The sequence below is a fragment of the Littorina saxatilis genome, linkage group LG8 (assembly GCF_037325665.1).
Source record: "Littorina saxatilis isolate snail1 linkage group LG8, US_GU_Lsax_2.0, whole genome shotgun sequence".
NCBI lineage: Eukaryota > Metazoa > Mollusca > Gastropoda > Littorinimorpha > Littorinidae > Littorina > Littorina saxatilis.
In genome coordinates, this window is record NC_090252.1 from 39,783,924 (window position 1) to 39,803,819 (window position 19,896).

The 19,896-nt window shown below is 42.0% G+C and overlaps 1 protein-coding gene across 1 annotated transcript in view; it reads right to left on the reverse strand.

Annotated features, from left to right (window-relative positions):
- Nucleotides 1-268: 268 nt before the first annotated feature.
- Nucleotides 269-19,896, reverse strand: part of LOC138974644 (kin of IRRE-like protein 1) — a 60,083-nt gene continuing 40,455 nt past the window's right edge. The window contains exons 2-13 of the mRNA XM_070347369.1: nt 19,397-19,600; nt 11,650-11,772; nt 11,078-11,237; nt 9,905-10,056; nt 8,437-8,545; nt 7,167-7,318; nt 5,085-5,351; nt 3,343-3,639; nt 2,735-2,857; nt 1,862-2,007; nt 873-979; nt 269-374 (exon numbers count right to left, since the gene is read on the reverse strand). Of these exons, the coding sequence (XP_070203470.1) occupies nt 269-374; nt 873-979; nt 1,862-2,007; nt 2,735-2,857; nt 3,343-3,639; nt 5,085-5,351; nt 7,167-7,318; nt 8,437-8,545; nt 9,905-10,056; nt 11,078-11,237; nt 11,650-11,772; nt 19,397-19,600 (1,946 nt within the window). The remainder of the gene's footprint in view (nt 375-872; nt 980-1,861; nt 2,008-2,734; nt 2,858-3,342; nt 3,640-5,084; nt 5,352-7,166; nt 7,319-8,436; nt 8,546-9,904; nt 10,057-11,077; nt 11,238-11,649; nt 11,773-19,396; nt 19,601-19,896) is intronic.

Here is a 19,896-nt window from a genome sequence, read left to right on the forward strand (position 1 = left end):
TAACGTTCAGTCGAGCAGATCAACCCCTTGGAGCAATGTATGTTATATTTTTGTTGATATTACTGGCTGGCAAAGTCACACCAACACAGCATGATCCAAAGCTGAACACCAGAATTTGACCTGCTAAGGGCAACATCTCGATCCGTCTGTTTTCAGGCAAACTGTGCGATGATCGTTACTCCAATAGCTAGAACTGCTGCAAAACAGCTGATTATTGGTGAGGGGCTAAGTCCATGTCATTGAACAGCATTGATGAAGGTGAAGGTCACTAAACGTCGGTGGCCAGTTTAGCGTCGTTCATGTCTATGTTGACTCGTTCCCGGCCCCGAAAACTGCTCATGCTGTAGGCTGAGGGGCCGTACACTGCCTCATACCTGCTGAACAGAGGGGTACAGATGAAATCTTTTACAGGCAAAGTGTGTATAAAGTAATACAATACAGTGGTACGTACCTCAATAAACAATTTTGTTGCTTCAAGTTTCTCAAAGAACACACAAAGTATTAGGCACAAAAAAAAAATAGTCTGTTTACGGTAACCCGACCAACCCTATTTTTTTCGAGCGACCTTAGACTTTTTTTTGGCATTTGGGAAAAAAAAAAATAAAAAAAAATAACGTAAAAATTAACGCAAAGGTTCCCAACAGCGTACCAGGTGACAACACCAACCAGACCCCATCACAAACAGGACTCTACAATTGACAGGTGTCTAAGCCGGCGACCAAAAAATAAGGTCAATTAAGCTACTATAAATATACATCAACATGCTCTCTGCAGGCAGACAACTCTGCATAGCCTGCTGTGAAACCTGTCACATAAAGATTTCAATAATTTAACTTTTTTTGTTTTTTAATCTGTGTAAAATGCGGACTGACCTTTCTAATGGAGTCATGGCACGAGAGTGACCCCCACCTGTGGGTTCTCTGTACGGCTCGCTGGGCTCCAGGCACCCGTAGGCATTGTTGTTACCTGTGTGTTCCTGCTGCAATTAACACACACATATCACTTAATTTGTATTTTCTGCAGAATCTTAATCAAATGTTTGTGTTGTTGCCTTGTCATCTTCATGCAATTTATGCGTAAGTGTATATGAGTATGCTTGAGTTGTTAATGCGAATGATTGTGTATGAGTGCGCCTTGAGTCGCCTTGTGGTGAGATATGTGCGTGTTATAAGTTCTCGTATTATTATTATTATTATTATTATTATTATTAAATGAGGCTGAGCCCTCTTTACTGCCCGCTCCCATATGCAGATCCCTCAAACATCTGCTTTACACAATGCTACCTATGATATCCGTTTCCGTTTCTACTAGCTTCCTTGGATGTTTGAGCATTTGTCATTTCGTAAAACTTGCAGGAGTTACTGCGCTATTTTTTCATGTTTGAAATTGACAGAGACACTTTCCATGCATAGGGGAAAATGGGTTAAGATCACTATAGGAGAAGCAAAGGGATGTAAGTGCTCTAAATGCATGCAAGTGTGACAGGGGAGGCTACCGCTCCTTTCACAGCAGACTCTGCACCCGAGTTGTTGGCCTTTAAGTCAACACCGGTGGATTGTGGAATTCTGTTTGTGATGGGGTCTGGTGGTTTCCGATTGTCTGTATGTTCATGGAAACCTTCGGGTTTGCATAACAGTTTTTATAGGGCTAAGAAATTAGCCCTAACAATTTCAATCCTGTTTGATTGCACTTCGCCTCCCGAGGTGATCGTAGTGTTACGGCACTCGGTTACACAAGAAACAAGATTAGAAGTAAGATTTATGTGGAACCAATCTCCTGGTACCTGAGAGAATAATAAGCAAACAAATGTATATGTGTACATCTGTTCATCTGTTCGCCCATGTTTTTATCATAAACTCACTTTGTAGTTGAGTTCATCATAGTCTGCAGAGTAACGGTAGAAGTCTTTCTTGTTGTAGTCCTGACGCCATTGGTCCATCAGCGTTGACGGAGAGTCGGCGTCTTTACGTTTCTTCTCCGCACTGCTGTCCGTGTCTGTTGTCGACCCTGGTAACATTAATTACCACGTCAGTCTCTACAATGCCATACAATACAATACAGTACAATGCAATGCAATGCAATACAATATAATACAATACAATACAATACAATAATACTTTAAATATCATCTCAACTAAAGAAATTTAAACACAATTTTCTGCTCAAGACCCTGCCATGTTGTGCAAATTGTTTATATAGATGCTGTTTCTTAAGGTGCATTAACTCAACAAGGTTTAAAAAAAGTGCATAAAGGATATTCGAACCCCCACCCTGCCAAACAGATTTGCTTCCTGGAGAAACACTGAAGGGATCTTGGATGTCTTGGGTTTAAACACTGTTTCTTTAAATGTTTTTATTCATTTTACATTGGTCTTCATTGCATTGTGCAACATCAATAAGAAAACAAGATCTAAGCTCAGAAATTACAAAAACTAATGAAAAAAAATACAACCCAGTACATGTTCATAACCTTGCACCAAACTATCACAGATTCAACACCTGTACAATCAACTTGACGGCCTAGTCCTGAATTTACCCCGTGAAAGCGACGTCACATATACTGAAAGAAAAGCGACAGTTTGAGATTAATTCAGTTAAAAAGTGAACCTGGAAAGGGGCTAAATCAGATTATTGCCAGCTTGACAGAGTCAAAAACTGACAGACGGTGGTCAAATTAATCACACTGAAGCTGTATATGCACAGATTTACATCCATACTCATACACACAGCTCACCAAGCACACTGCCAGAGTCTTCACGCTTGTATCGCTGGTAGAGCACGCATGCCAGGGCGATGATGAAGAGAACCGCTACGCCTCCCACAGCCCCTCCGATGATGTACGGCAAGGGGGGCACAGCTGGAAGGAAAGAAATCAGAACATACCATAAGTTATGCAAAAGAACCTACATTTTCTACCTATTTTTTATGCAATTATTAAGGAAAATGATATTAGCATTCCTGCCAAGCAAAGGACAAGGCATTGGTGAAAGCATCCTTGGAAAATTGCTCTTTACTGAAGACCATAATTATCTTAAAAGCATGTAAAAAATAAAAAAAATAAAAAATAAAAACACACACACACACAAACACATACAAGTACATGTACACACAAATAAAAACACAAAATAAATACCTAACAAAGACACAACAGTTTCTCAGAATACAGTTCTTTTGCAGTTATACTACTTGAGGGCATTGAACTCAAAGAAGTAAGCTTTTTCGGTATAAGTTGAATTTATAAAATATTTCACACATACCACAGCTAGATGAGACTCATGAAGCAAACCAAACAGCTAACACATACAAACAACAAACAAACAAATGAAATGGAAAACCACGTACATTTTTCAACCAGTGTGATCGTAGCATTATCCGTGCCGTAAGAATTCACCACATTGCAGTTGTAGTGGCCAAAGTCTTCTTTCTGCACGTTGAGGATGTGCAGAATGTTGGTCCTTCCGTACAGCAAGTCTTTCTCCTCAGAAGAGAAGCGGCCCGACGTAGCGTAGTCGATGGGCCGTCCGTCCTTGAGCCACACCATGCGGTCAGGTTTGGGGACGGAGTGAGCAATGCATTCCAGTTTGCCCTTCTCCCCCTCCGCTGCGTACTGCTCTTTCTCACTACGGATGGAGGGCTTGCCTGCAGGACAGAAACGAGATGTGAACACTTGGCGAATGTGAATGGTTATTGTTCCGTAGATAGGACATATAGGTTTGATGCTTGGTGTCAACTGAGTTTTCTAGTCGCTGCTAAATCAGACCTAAATTTGAACTAAATCCTTGTGATCGTTCACATGGCAAACTTTTCACCGACTTGGTCTCAGTGACTCCTGCATAAGCGACTTTAACCCATTTGGCCCCAGACCAACCGCTGCCATTGTTGTTCTGTATTACCATGTAAAGGGAAGTATATAACTCTGTCACATTTCACAGTAACACACTTTTAAATAATAAAATAAAATACTTCTGAAAACTTTTGACTTGCCTTTGTGTTTTTATTTGATACACAACACATTGTTCCTGTAAAGGAAAGTCATTTTTTTGCAGTAACATAACACACAATGATCGACCCAACAAAAATCTGGCATCGTTCTTGAAATCCGAAGAACCAACGCGTAAAAGCGCCATTCAAAAATCTCCACGAGGAAATTGTGGCAACACATCAACATTCGATCCATTTTCGTCACTGTCAAAATCCGCTTCCAAAGCATTGAAGTCGATGTCTAAGTCACTTTCTGCATCAGCAGGATCGACTGCAGTCAAGTCTGGGTCCGTAAAGCCTTCAAAATCATTGTTCTCGTCGTCCGAGTCCGCCATGACGCCATCTTGCCAAAACTCTGCTTTCGATCGCGAATTTATTTCAAATTTTCAAAAAATCGTTGCTCCTGTCACTGTCAACGAATTTTCAAAGCAAGACAACGTGCGGAAGCAGACGGAAGTGGCGAAACACCGGCAGTCTCGTTCGCGAGAGTCTCGTTTATCACAACAACAATGGCCGCGCTCTACTGACACGTGTGTTTGGCGGGCGGTTGCAGGCGCTCTGCGAGCAGCCACTGCAAAAAAACAGCGGGCGCTCCGCGGTCAAATGGGTTAAACCAACTAAAGTTTGTGGAACGTCAGTGGAATTAAAGTCTGCCATGTGCATGCAGACCCGCCAACTCTTGTGAAGCCCCAGTGGAGAAATTTAGAATTGTTAGGGATTTTTCAGCCTACCAAATGGTGTTTAAGTGTAGCACTATCTGAAATGTATTCCTACATCCGCATTTTGCTCAAGAATAGACAGTTTAAAATCATTCTCATTAGACTGCAGGTATATACATACAATGCCCATCAGAGAGTATCTGCTATACCACTTTTCAGTGTACACAATGTTTTTTGACCAATTTTGTGACCACAAAGTAGGAAGCAGAAATGAGTACCAGGACTCACAAAAAAAAGGGGGAACTGTTGCTTGCTTGAGATTATTTGTTGAAGATTAGCAACTTTAAGCTTGGCGTAGCAGCATAGCAATTTCTCTTAAAACGTAGCATACTGAAAGCATAGCAGTTCACAGCTCTGCATGTGAACAGCTCTCGAGTCACTCACCATTCTGCAACAGCAGCACATCCTTGCTGGCATCAGGAAAGGTGGTGCTGGAAGCCGTACACACGTAGACCCCGAAACTGGCCCGGGTCACCACTTCGATTTTATATGTGGCGGATGTGGAGAGGGTCTGTGGTGTCGGACTACCGCGGTCCTTCCTGGTCCAGATGATGTGGGGCTGGGGGTTGCCGTCGGCCTGGCAGTGTAGCTCTGTGGAACGCTGCAGGTCTGCTCCTACTACTGGGTCCACGTTGATGATTCTGGGGCCGTCTGTGAGACAGGAGAGTTGTGTTGATAATTATAATGTGTGTGTGTGTGTGTGTGTGCATGGGCCCTCTGGGTGAGTGGAGAAAGTGAGAAGTCCAAATGAATTAACGTGCAACAGAACTTGCTTGTTTGGGAAGTTTGTGTTTTAGTGTGTGTAATAGTGTGTGTGTGTGTTAGTGTGTGTGTGTGTGTGTGTGTGTTAGTGTGTGTATGTGTGTGTGTTTGTGTGTGCATGTGTATGTGTGTGTGTGTGTATGTGTGTGTGTTTGTGCGTGCATGTGTATGTGTGTGTATGTGGGTGTGTGTGTCTGCATGCATGTGTGTGTGTGTGTGTGTGTGTGTGTGTGTGTGTGTGTGTGTGTGTGTGTGTGTGTGTGTGTGTGTGTGTGTGTGTTTGTACAATGTGTGTGTGTGTGTGTGTGTTTGTTCTACTTATAAGTTGTTCTTTATTCCTCTGAACCAGTTCATACTCACAGAATCTACAAACATCAATGACTACAGTCGCAACAAGTGCATGCGTGGAATAATGGTTCCTGACAGTGATTCTTTCATGCTTATAAAACACATTTTATTGCATGGCTATACCTAGCTCATGAAAAGCACTTACTCCATTTCTGACATAGGTCTATAATTCTAAGCAAACACCCTCAGTATTGTCTATGACTATGTGTAAAAGTGTTTCTTCTTAGCCAAAACAATTGGAAAACATTGCAGAGCTAGTAAAATGACCAGCTAGGCTGTCATGTTGTCAAGTCTTTTTGTGTTAATAAGTCATTCGAATCATATGTCTTTTCTTCCATACGTGTGGCTAAGAAGCAATTCCCTGAATAAATGAAATGATCACCTAGTTGCAGGCTGTAATGTGGAACCTTTCTATGTTAAAGGCACAGTACGCCTCCCGTAAACCATCACAGATACTGTCATAAATCATAAAAGAATTCTTTATTCATCAAGACAAAATCAGTACAATTCAAGTTTTGAAAGTTTGAAAAAAGAAAAGCCCGGAAGCAGGTTCTCGTGGTTCTCGTAGCAGACGCAGGTAATGCCTATCGCCAGTTCCTCTGAACAGTCAAAAGCCATCGCTAGAGTTCGTGTGAATCACACCCGTTTGGTGCGTTTAGATTCAGAGGTACATAATAACATGCTATTGCAGATAAGCTTACAGCGAGTCGCATTGGAAATTACAAACTGACGACTACATTGTGAAAAAAAGGAAACTGGATCACACGGGTTCACGATGGCTCAGGGGTAAGATAAACCACGCAAAAAAAAATTCTTTGAAAATTGCTCGCTCTTTACACAGGGCACCTAAGATGTTCTCAAGCGGTGAGTGTTCAAATGAAAGGGTGTTTGTACTGTGTGTAAAAGCCTGACAGTATCTGTGATGGTTTACGGGAGGCTTACTGTGCCTTTAATAAGTCCTTCAAATCATGTCTTTTCTGTTAGGCCAAAAAAAAAATATATATTTTGGTTTAGGGTATTAATGTTACCAAAAAAAATAGGGTCGGTAGGTCGTTTTTTTTTTAAATTTAATTTTTTTTATTTAGTCGATTTCAAAGAAGTCTTGGTATTGTTCGCAAAATGGGCCAAAAGTTTTTTTGTTTTTTTTAGAAATGAAAAAAAGTTTTAGGGTTGGCGGGAAAAAATAGGGTCGGTCGGGTTACCCTAAACCAACATATATTTTTATTTGGCCTTATAAATGTGGCCAACATATATTTTTATTTGGCCTTATAAATGTGGCCAAGAAGTAACTCCGTTCTTCAAGAGTTCTGTATCTAATAAATGTTAATTCTAAACTGTCACAATATCGTCACTCACATTCCACCCTGAGTGTCATTTCCTTTCTGGTGCGACCAACGCGGTTTGCGGCGGTGCAAGCTATGGTGTCTCCGTTGTAGTCGTAGGAAATCTGGTGGATGATGAGGATGTTGTTGGTCTCGCCCTCCAGTAGCTGGTTGTTCCGGAACCATCTGTAGAACAAAATTAGATGGTAATGAAGTGAAATTTAAACAGTTACACTTTGATAATAATAATAATAATAATAGAAACTGGACAGAGAATACTTTTGAAGGTTTTAAAACACACACACACACACACACACACACACACACACACACACACACACACACACACTAATAATATGTACCGTATTTTCCGGGTTACAAGGCGCTACAGCGCATAACAAAATTGTAATCCAGTCACCCATTGGGCGCAGGTTGCCGATAGGGCGCACCAAAATTAAAAAAGTATACCGGTAAAGTCCCGGAAAGTACGGTAACCATTTGACTATTCTTCAGTTAAAATCATATTTGTTATTTAATTGAAACATCTGGAATTCCGGTGAAATTTGATATGGTTGGCATCTTTACTCTATTTTTAGCTTTCTTATTCTTAAAACTCCTGTAAAAAACGCAGTATCATTCCTTCCAAACCAGAAGGAATGAATTTTTGCCATTTTTAGTAGGGTGATTTTTTTTTCCAAGAGAGGTCAGAGAAATGTGGTAGACTAGACAAGGGACACAACCTGCTCCCTTACAAACGAATTGGGAGGACAGTAGTTACTTCCCTTATACCTGCCCACAAAACAGTTACGGCACCTAACTGGTGGAAAACGACATGCAATTCCAAGCGAATAACTGATATTATTAGAACTGATGCTCATATTTCACACCCTAGTTAGGCTATTGTCTACATCTGTTAGTTTCCTTTCCTTCAAAGCAAACAATGTGTTGCACAGAAAACTTTCAAATTCAAAAGCGGTGCAATAACTAAATAGACGATGTTCGGAAATAACTCGGTCAGGATTTTTAAAGCGTTGTGGCAGACTAAGCATTATAGTTAGAACAGGAGTAAGTTATTCATCGCGATGGCAGGTCTATGAGTCAGCAAGCAGCGAGTTTGTTGCTTGGCAACAGGTTGCCTTTGCCTCGGTGGCTAGGGCACTTAATTACTCTGCCACACTGGTTGAAAATCCTGACTGAGTTATTTCTGAAAAAAGTCTATTCTTTCTGTTGAGCACAAATTCCTAGATCTTCACACAGGCAAGAAGCAGTTGAACAGGAAAGTAAGAGGTGGAAAAACTACAGACCTCCACGTGATTTCAGGAGGGTTAGCGACGCCAGCACAGGTGAAACGGACGTAGTTGTACTCCCTGATAGTCCCTGTCAGGTTGACGCTCATTGTGATCTCTGGCGCGTCTGTTGACACACAAATACTATGGTCAGGCTAAAAAAACAGATACATGTATATATGCATGTTTTGATGTAACCCTTAGGTTTTTTCTTTCTTAAATCCTTTTGATACTGCGACCACCAAGCCCTGAACATCCCCCCCTCCCCCACCCATCCTCCCACCCCATGTATGTTGTAATTGTTCAAGTGTTTTTCTGTTGTATGGTTCTGTCCCTTTGTTTAGGTGACGTCCTGTAATGTATAGCATATATATGTAAAAACAAAAAAACAAAAAAAATCACAAAAAAAGAATAAATTTTTTTTTTTAAAATAAAAACAGATACAGTGGATGGAACCCCCCTTTTAAGACCTCCATAAAATAACTTTCCTTTTAAGACCCTGGTTTGTCAGACCTTTTGGAAGTCTTAAAATGGGGGTTCCACTATTCATTAGGATATCTATGGTAACACTGATCTACATGCATTACAGTCCATGGTAATTGATCAAAGGTCAAGCAAGCCCTTGAGGCATTCTTTACATAATAACAAGAGTTTAAGAACACTGACTACACCGCAAGGTTTGACTTGGGGCACACACTTAGTATAGCCCTGTAAGCTAAAAGTATTAAGTGCTTGATTAGATATCCAAAACATGAGCCTGACTCACACAAACATTCCATATTGCCCCTCCAACCACCCTCCTCCCCCCTCCCTCCACTCCAAAACCGATACTCTCCATTCCACCCCCAAATGTAAGGTTCCATGTATAGCAGTATAGAACTGGAACTCTCCATTCCACCCCCAAATGTAAGGTTCCATGTATAGCAGTATAGAACTGGAACTCTCCATTCCACCCCCAAATGTAAGGTTCCATGTATAGCAGTATAGAACTGGAACTCTCCATTCCACCCCCAAATGTAAGGTTCCATGTATAGCAGTATAGAACTGGAACTCTCCATTCCACCCCCAAATGTAAGGTTCCATGTATAGCAGTATAGAACTGGAACTCTCCATTCCACCCCCAAATGTAAGGTTCCATATCTATAGCAGTATAGAACTGGAACTCGATTCAAAGGGTTTAATCACCTTATTTCTTAAACCAGTAGAACTGTTCTAAAAAAAGCTTTTTTTTCACAAGAATGCTACAGCTATCAAACATGCTTTGAATTAACCTGCACTAGAGATTTGAGCCATTACACATAATGCCTGTATGCAGAAACAGTCATTACAGGTAATGACTAAAATGCTCAGTCATTATACATGTAATGACTCAGATTTCACTTATTGACAGTAACATGTTCAAGAGTAGCAAAAGAGACACTAGAAATACCAGTAAAGGATAGGTAACGTTGTCACACATGACTGAATTCAGTCAAACCCAACTCACACTGCACGTCCAGGGTGGCGAACGTTGACATTGGGCGATCCATGAACTGGTTGCGGGCGCGGCATTCTATCCGCTTTCCCGAGTCTGATTTGGATGCGTTGATCGTATACATGCCGACCGTATCCACAAACTTCTCTTCTGGTCGTGGATGACTGTTGAACGATCCAACACAAAACATGTATGATAAAAGAAGTTAATAAGGGTCAAACGATCTTCCCATACCTTTTCTGGGACAGTTCAGAGACATCCTGCTTGCTGCCGTGCGGGCAGAGAAAATGTTCCCTCTTTATCTTCACCGCGCTGGCAGCAAAACCCCTCACGCGGAGGTGTTTTCAGAAAGGCCAGACACAGGTTGTCCCGGAGGTGGGAATAACTTTGTGAGATTTAGTGCTGTTTGATTGTCCATCCAGAGAATTCTATCATAAAGCTGTTTTCATCGAGCACTTCACTTCACCCAAGTATCACCCGTTGATATACACATCATACCTACCCTAAAGAATAATAACGACAATATTAATTATAATCATAATTAATCATGATAATAATAATATTATAATAATACATAGCTTTTCTATGGCCCAGGTCCTTTAAATGACTCCAGGCACTTTACAATTGCATTATAAAAACAAAACAAAAGTAAATCAACGTATAAAGAGCAGATTGCGGGCATGTTTTGATAGCTCTGTGAGAGGTTGCGTTTCAGTGCAGACACTTCGCCTTGAAAATGGATGCAGCAATGATAGCCGCAAGAATAATCCTAAAGTTCATTCAAAGTACCCAAGCATGGCCCGTACACAAAGGAAATGCGATCGAGTTTTTTTTTTAACACAAGCCAGAAAACACCAGCGCTTGTGAAGCGATGGCTGAATTCTCTTCGACGTCAAAATGACGTGCCATCCCGGTACTCCGTTGTCTGTTCAATATAACTTTATCAGCTTCGGTTTCTTGTATCCTGAATATTGTAGTTTTCTTTCTTTGAGGTATTTTTGCAACTTTGGTACTTGCAATCGCATCAACATTCTGCTGTTCAGTAGCCATTGTTTAGATCAGTGACTGTAGCGTATGGAAGGAACGATAACTCTTGAGAGGGGGGGGGGGGTCTTATTCGTAAATTGGGCTGGTCTGAAAAGGAAGGGTCCACTGTATTCCCCTACACCTCACACCTTCTCTTACCTTCTAGAGTAGACCTTCTCAATTTTCCTCTCACCATCCATGTGCCAGGTGATGGTTGCCGCCGGTTTCCCATTGTTGGCCCGGCATGTGATGTTGGTGGGGCGATGCAGGACGATGGGAATGGTGGGGGCACCATCGATGGTGGGATGCTCGGGTGGAACTGTCGAGGAGAAATGGAGACCAGTTTATTTTTCTGAGGTTTTAAACAGCAGACGATTTGGCTTTTGGTCAAGCTCAAACAGCTTCTTGCGTTGCATTCAGTCTACCCATAGCTCTTACAGAACCAACTTCTCCCCATACCCCTATACCCAATCAATCAATCAATCAATCAATCAATCAATCAATCAATTGATAGGCAAACCATAGGAAGGGAGAGAGGGAGAGACTAGAGAGAGAGAGAGATGGAGGGGGAGAGAGAGAGAGAGAGAGAGAGAGAGAGAGAGAGAGAGAGAGAGAGAGAGAGAGAGAGAGAGAATGTGCGTGTGTGTGTGTGCAAGCGTGTGCGTGTATGCTCGCGCATGTGCCTGCATGGGTCCATGCATGCGTGTGTGTGTGTGTGCATGCATACTCACTGACAACTGTGACAAAGGCAGAGCGGGACCGTATCCCCTGCACAGAGGCCGTGGGGCCGGCCTGACACTCATACTCCCCGTCGTCCTCCAGGCTCACGTCCCGGATTTGTAGGGCCCACTCACCTGCACGCAAAAAAATATCATTTTGTAGCTAAATAAAATTAAAAATTAAAATAAAAATGTTACAAAAATTACATATCTTTGTGAAACCATAACTGTAAAATTGGACCATTTAGTGTCTAAAGTAATAAATAAATACATAAATTAATAAATAAATACAAAATGACTCATATTTGTGGAAAAGAAATGGAAAACGTGCCTTTAGAATTAAATCATTTAGTAGGTCAATAAAAAAAATATATAAAAAATTGAAATAAATAAATACAAAAATTACACATATTCATGAAAAATAAAATGAAAGCATGACTTCTCCTTTAAAATGAGTGTTCTCTCAAACCATTATCTAGATTCAGATCTAGTTATTCAGTTCCTCTCTCCCGATCCCCCCCAACTCCCTCTGTCACACACTCACAATACATTCTACTCATCCCCCCACTACATACCTCCCCTGTCATTTCATGGCCAGCTGAGAAAACTTCAACAACTGAGAACAAATCTACATCTCACACAATCTCTTGTCTTATTTTTCCTGCAGTATCATTTTGTTTTACTTTCTTTCTTTCTTTCTTCCTTCCTCCAATTACACATCCTACTTGCTACTTTTCCCTGCCCATCTGACATAAAGTTCCATCGACAAATAAAAGAAAAAGAGAAAAAAAATGAAGTGGGAAAAATCTTTCTATTTAGACAGTTAGAGAGAGGCCCGCAACCTAATTTAGCTGCTGCAGCTGTGGTATTTTTGCTGATTTTTTTTTCCCATTTCATCTTCTGGTTTTTGTAATTATGAGCTTATTCCCTCCCCTTCCTCCTCTCCTCCACCCGCTCCCATCCCACGCTTCATCTCTTGACAAAAGTTGCCTGTGATGGATTTTTCTACATTCATGTTTAACTCATAATGATCTCTCCATTTCTCATTATTTTTTGCCATTGTGCAGTATTTTTTCTCCTTTTTTTTTTTTTTTTTCTTTTTCTCCCCACAATCTGTTTTCTTTGCCAAACTATTCCGTGGTGATCAATCTTTCAACTGAAAATGTGGGTGTTCATAATGTAGGGAAATATAATAATGATTCCTCTATACAACTGCATTAATCCCCCATGTCGCCCACACCCCTCTCTCTCTCTCTCTCCTATTTCTGATGCAAAGCATTTACACACAGAGACTCTAACAGACACATAGACAGACAGACAGACAGACAGACAGACATACGCACACACACGAAAACTCTCTCTCAATCTTTCTCTCTCTTTGTCACACACTCTTTCTCTCTCTTTGTCACACACTATCTCTCCCTCTCTCCCTCCCTCCCTCCCCCAGCATGCTTCCTCCGAAAACGGTGTATGGCTGCCTAAATGGCGGGGTAAAAAACGGTCATACACGTAAAATTCCACTCGTGCAAAAAACACGAGTGTACGTGGGAGTTTCAGCCCACGAACGCAGAAGAAGAAGACACACACACACACACACACACACACACACGCACACACACACACAGACACACACACACACACACCGTACGCACACACACACACACACAGACACACACACACACACACCGTACACACACACACACACAATCTCCCTCTCCCTCCTGTCTGTCTGTTTCCTCTCTCTCTCTCTCTCTCTCTCTCTCTCTCTCTCTCTCTCTCTCTCTCTCTCTCTCTGTCTCTGTCTCTGTCTCTGTCTCTGTCTCTCTCTCTCTCTCTCTCTCTCTCTCGTAAAATTTGATTTGATTTGATTTGATCTTTCTCTCTCAGAAAGTACATTCATCATCCCTCCATCTCTCCTTTTCCACCCCAACCCCAGTTCTTATCTCCCTCTTCTCATCTAAAGGCACTTTCAATCACAGGGAGTCATGTTCTCGCAAATAAAACAAAAAAATCATCCCTTGTTTTCCCTCCTTCACCACAAGACAGATGACCGACATTTTTACTTCCTACATTCCGCATTAGGCGGGAGATTAGATGGCACTTTTTGTAACACTTTTTTATCAGCCGGACTGACTTGGGCAGTGACTGGCTTGATGGAGCACAGCGCCCCCTTTTCTCTCTTAAAAGGGATACTGTCCGTGGGGATTGACGAGAATCTTTAAAAACACACCTTTATTTTGCTTTGTAACAGTCACAATGTTGGGGGCGGGAGATGTAGCTTAGTCGGAAGCGCGCTGGCTTTATAACCAGTTCATTGCTATCAGCTGGGTTCGAATCCCAGGTTCAGCCAGAGATTTATATCTCAGAGTTAACTTTGTGTCAGAACCCATTCATTTCTGGATTTTGGAACGGTATAGCTGACTGTTTTTTTAAGATTTGTAACACTATAGAACAAGATGACAATAAAAATGGTACATGTTATTATACCCAATATTGACGGACTGTGTGATGATATCTTCTGCTATGGTCTGTTGAGACAGTGATATCAGAATCGAGACCGGAGGTCGAGATTTTGATATCACTGTCGAAACAGACCAATAGCAGAAGATATCATCACACAGTCAGTCAATGTTAGATATAATGCTAATTCTCTGGACATTTTGTATTTACTGTAAATAAATTACAAAAGTATTTGTCTCAGTTTTGGCTGTTCCATATCCCTCCCTCTGATTATTATTTCTTTTTGTTCACTCTTTTCTTGTACTTTTCAGTATTTCAAAATGTCTTTTCTTTCAAAAAGTCTTTAGTCACTTGCTCAACTAAATTCTGGGATAATTACATTTTCATATATATTTGTTTGTTTTTAAATTTAGGTGTTTTTGTTTTTGAAGTGGGGAAGCAATAAAGAGGTCGTCGATATCAAAACTGATATCGACGGAAATGTCGTCGATATCACTTTTGCACTGAGCTCAGTTTTGCCCAATTGACCAATGGAAATCCACGTAACATATGATATAGCAATATTGTTTGTTGTCCATGTTTCATTTTTAGTGTAATCTTGTTCTATATAAGTTCTTCTCACCTGCAGTCTCTTGTTCTTATTCTGAACACTAGTTTTGTAATGGGAAGAAATGACGGCTCATAACTGACACTTGTCCATACTCGTAAAAACCCGCTCGTGCATAAACACGAGTGTACATGGGAGTTGCAGCCCTTGAACATAGAAGAAGAAAGAAAAAAAGAAGATCCGACTCGTTCAGTGCACGTGCAAATGGCATTGTCCCTTTATACAGTACTTCAACTTAGACTAGATATAGAGAGAGACTCTGCACATCTTATCTGTTTCTGCCCGCAGATTTGTTTTTCCACCTGTGCTTGTTCGTTCTACGTGTCTCACCACCCGGCCAATCACGGCGAGATTACAGGTAGATTAACCTGAGGTACTTACACCTTTTTTTCTTTCCCACTTCCTTTTCTGTGTTTGTCTTGGGCACAGCTGATTTCCTGGCCGTCCGTGGCCAGCTGCCTTCAGTCACTTTCTTGCTGTTATCTTATTGTTGTGGCAGCTAGCTTTCTATTTTTCTCTTTAATTTTTTCTGTCTGTGTGTCTGTCCCTAAGTCTGCCTGTTTGTCTTTTTCTCTCTTCTCTCTCTTCTCTCCTGTTCCTTAGAATATTTTTTTTTATATTCTTCCAATCGATTTCATCCTACTTTCCATCTTCTCAGTCTTCCCTGAATATTCCTCCTTCTTCTTTCCCCTCCTTCTTGTCTTAACCCCTGTCCATTCCCTCATATGTGTGTGTGTGTGTGTGTGTGTGTGTATGTGCGTGTGTGTGTGTGCGTGTGTGTGTGTGTGTGTGTGTGTGCGTCCTCGTGTGTATGTGTGTGTGTGTGTTTGTGCCGTGTGTGTTTGTGTGTGTGTGTGTATGTGTGTGTGTGTGTGTGTGTGTGCGTGTGTGTATGTGTGTGTGTGTGTGTGTTTGTGCCGTGTGTGTTTGTGTGTGTGTGTGTATGTGTGCATGTGTGTGTGTGCATATGTGTGTATGTGTGTGTGTGTGTGTGTGCGTGTGTGTATGTGCGTGTGTGTGTGTGTGTGTGTGTTTGTGCCGTGTGTGTTTGTGTGTGTGTGTGTGTATGTGTGCATGTGTGTGTGTGCATATGTGTGTATGTGTGTGTGTGTGTGTGTGCGTGTGTGTATGTGCGTGTGTGTGTGTGTGTGTGTTTGTGCCGTGTGTGTTTGTGTGTGTGTGTGTGTCTGTATGTATGCACTAGAAGAGCAAACAATGCACCGAAGCAAATGATTCACATACGTTGATGATCATGCACGCTGCATTTGAGAAAGCCGTAGTACCACACCAGGTATTCGCCTCATCAACACAATTAATACCACCCTAATGAATTGCAGGTGCTATTATATGCCTGACTATAGGATATAACGCAAATTAACAGGGCTCTAGGGAAATGTCGGTGATATTATTTCTCTCTGTCTCTCCTTCTGTGTGTGTGTGTGTGTGTGTGTGTGTGTGTGTGTGTGTGTGTGTGTGTGTGTGTGTGTGTGTGTGTGTGTGTGTGCGTGTGCGTGTCTGTGCGTATGTGTGCGTGTGTGTGTGTGTGTGTGTGTGTGTGTGTGAGTCTCTCTCTCTCTCTCACACACACCTTCTCCTTCCCTCATTCCATCCCCGCCCCAACCCCACCCCACCCACAAAAAACAAAACCACTTCGCTCTCAACACCGCCCCCACCCCCCTACCCCCTCAACCTCAACCACACACAATACCCGCTCTCCGCGCCAATTAAAACAAGTTAAAAATCCATCAAGCAGAAAAAGAAGCGGTGTTTGCTGGAGGTGCGAAAATAACGGTTTCAGTTCAAAGCCAGGTAGAAGGGTGCATCCTTCACAAAGCCTCTGTACCATCATCATCACCTTGTCATCATCGCAAAGCGTGCAGCGTCTGGCAAGCTCATAGCTATAGACACTGTACTGGTACTTAATACTCGCTTCAAGCGTCAGCAACCTGCATGACGGTCTCACTTACATTTTGAGCAGTAGGCTACAACATGTTTTCGAGAAGAAGCGTTGGCCTTCGGTGGCAGAGTGGACGGAGAAAAACTAAAACGCGAACAGAAATATTCGAAACGCTTACAGAGATATATTTGAAATAAAAGCAAGCATGCAAATAAACAAACAAACTAACAAACAAACTAACAAACAAACTAACAAACAGACTAACTAACAAACTAACAAACAAGCATCACGCACGCACAAACAAACAAACTAACAAACAAACAAACTAACAAACAAACAAACAAACATCACGCACACACTCACAAAGCTTACCAGCAACAACAAAAACACTTGAAAGATCAACGGGTTTTAGTGTCAGATCTCAGTAGTTTTTATTCTTCATGCTGATGTATGTTTTTCACTGCATCCTACTCCATGCGAAGGCTACGTGTTCAAAGTGTTGATAACGAGACAAGTTGTTGTCACTGCTCACCTGCAAACGCACCTCGCCCGTGACATCATTACCTGTTTACCTGTCTGTTTTCTGATCCTATATATTATGCCTACATGCAAGTTAGACCTCATTGTAAATCAGGTCTGTCTGTCTTTTTACATATCTTTTTGTATGTCTGTCTATCTGTCTGTCTGTCTATCAATCTGTTCGTACACTTCCTTGCTGCTAACAATCTCTGAACTTTACTTTCCCAATGCCTTTTTGTCGTATTATGTCGTATGTCTGACATTCCAAATGCATTTTTATCGTATCATGTTCCTGTCTACTAAGTGTCAATCTACTTTTCCCAATTTCTTTTTTGCCGTTTTATGTACTTGTTTACCTAAGTTTCAATCTACTATTCCCAATATCTTTTTGCCGTTTTATGTACCTGTCTATAAAGTGTCAATCTACTTTTATAATATAATAACGGGCATTTATAAAGCGCCTTATCAAAAGTTCAAAGCGCGGGACAACAATACATGTATACAAAAATCATACAATCACTGTCAGATTCAAACAACACATCATGCACATCTCACATCCCCAGACTCTATACTAAGGAACTATCCGTAGTGTTGTTGGAACAAGTGAGTTTTCAAATTGGACTTAAAAGATGAAATGGATGGAGAGTGACGTAATTGAAAGGGGAGTGAATTCCATAACTGAGGTCCATAATACGAAAACGTGCGGAAGCCATGAGCCTTGCGTTTAAAGCGACCTTGACAGAGAAGTCGAGCATCATCAGAAGAACGAAGGGTGCGAGAGGGAGTGTAGAGAGAGACCAGTTCAGAAAGATAGGCAGGTGCCGATTCAGAGATGATATTGTAGCAGAAGCAGGCAGCTTTATACCTTATACTTTTCCAAATTTCTTGTTCCCGTTTTATGTATACCCGTCTGCCTAAGTGTCAATCTATTTATTTGCCCGCTTGTCAGCTTATCTTAACATCCGTACCTGTTTTCTGTTTACTGTTGAACTACCTTGCTGCATAAAAGCTTTACCTACCTGTCTGTTCACCTGTATGCTTATTTTCCTACCTGTCTGCTTACCTGACTGACTACCTACCCACCCCGACTCTTGATCATATACCTCAAAACACTCCGAGCAGGCAGACTAGGCTAACAGACAAGAAACATATCAGTCAACCATCCCCCAGATCTGTTTCTGAGAGAAGAGTGTTCTAACACCTGAAGCGTTTCCCTTGCAATGGCTTAAACATACGAGGATCGGTTGCAAAATCTATCTTCTCTTTCTCCCAGGTAAAAATCATCTTTTCTTTGCCGCTTGGCGTGTTACGGCAACAGGAATCTAGCGGAAAGGTGAACAATAAAGTCTATCGCTGGTGCTTTAAAAGACGAGGAGTTTTCGGTGGTGTTTTTTTTGGTGCGGATGTGGGTGTGTGTGTGTGTGTGTGTGTGTGTGTGTGTGTGTGTGTGTGGGTGTGTGTGTGTGTGTGTGTGTGTGTGTGTGTGTGTGTGTTGCTTGTGCAAGGTATTCATGCTTCTTGAGAGAAAAAAAAGAAAAAAAACTTCATTTATTTTGACGTCCCCAGCGGAATTTAGCGTAAAGGTGAACAATAAAGTCTATCGCTGGTGTTTTAAAAGACAAGAAGTTTGCGGAGTTTCTTTGTGTTTGTGCAAGGTTTCCAGGCATCTTTGTAAAAAAAAAACCCAATCCCTCCAAAATAGTACGTCATTTCAGAAGTCTACCTCCTTGTCTTCTGACAAGATATACTTTGCAGTCCTTGGTTTTTCTATGTACCCACCAACCCCCCTTTCTCTCTCTCCTGCCCTTCCTCCCATCTTCTTCATACGCTTCATGAATGTTTGCCTGCAAAGTCTATCCATTCAGGTTTGTTTTTCATCAGACAGAAAGACAGACAAGGGGTTGACGTAAAACCAGACTGACAGACACACGGTCAGACAATCTCTCTTCCTCTCTGTGTGTGTGTCTCTCCTCCCCCCCCCCTCTTTCCCTTTCTGTCTGACAAGCAAACCGAGAGACAACGGGTGGACATACAAACGGACGGACAAACATACGGTCAAAACAATTCTCTCTCTCTCTCTCTCTCTCTCTCTCTCTCTCTCTCTCTCTCTTTCTTCACTTTTTTTCACTCCCTTTTATCTTTTCTTCCTTTCTCTCCACACAGATACACCTCCCTCATCCCCCCCCCCCCACCACCACCAACCCATCCAGCCCTCCCCCCCCCCCAAACACACACCCATCCCCCGACTCGCACACCCACACCCACCCAACACTTACTACTGCTTTGCGCAACCGATCCGATCATGGAGTATCTCGGGTAGCCGGGTAGCGAGCGGTCACCGCCGCCCAGCGCCACCCGGTTCTGTGTCCACTGCACCATACCCTGCTGGTTGGCCACCGTGCAGTTGAGTACCACCACCCGACCTTGGGTGACCGACACGTTGTTGGGCTCCTGTAGGAACCGCTGGTCAAGCCCCATCACTGCAACACAGAGAAGAGAAGAGGTGGTACAGTGGTTTGGATTGTATTGGGAGTCAAACATTTTGAGCTAAGGAATAAAACAAAAATCACTGCGACAGAGAGAAGAGAGTACAGTGGTTAGAATTGTATTGTAAGTTTTTGTGAAATTCAAAACATGTAGCCTATCAAGGACAAACAAACAAAACTACTACTACTACTACTACACACACACACACACGCACACACACACATACTCTCTCTCTCGCTCTCTCTTTCCTCCAGCCCCCTGGTAACCAGCAGTACAAACAAGAAGCGCA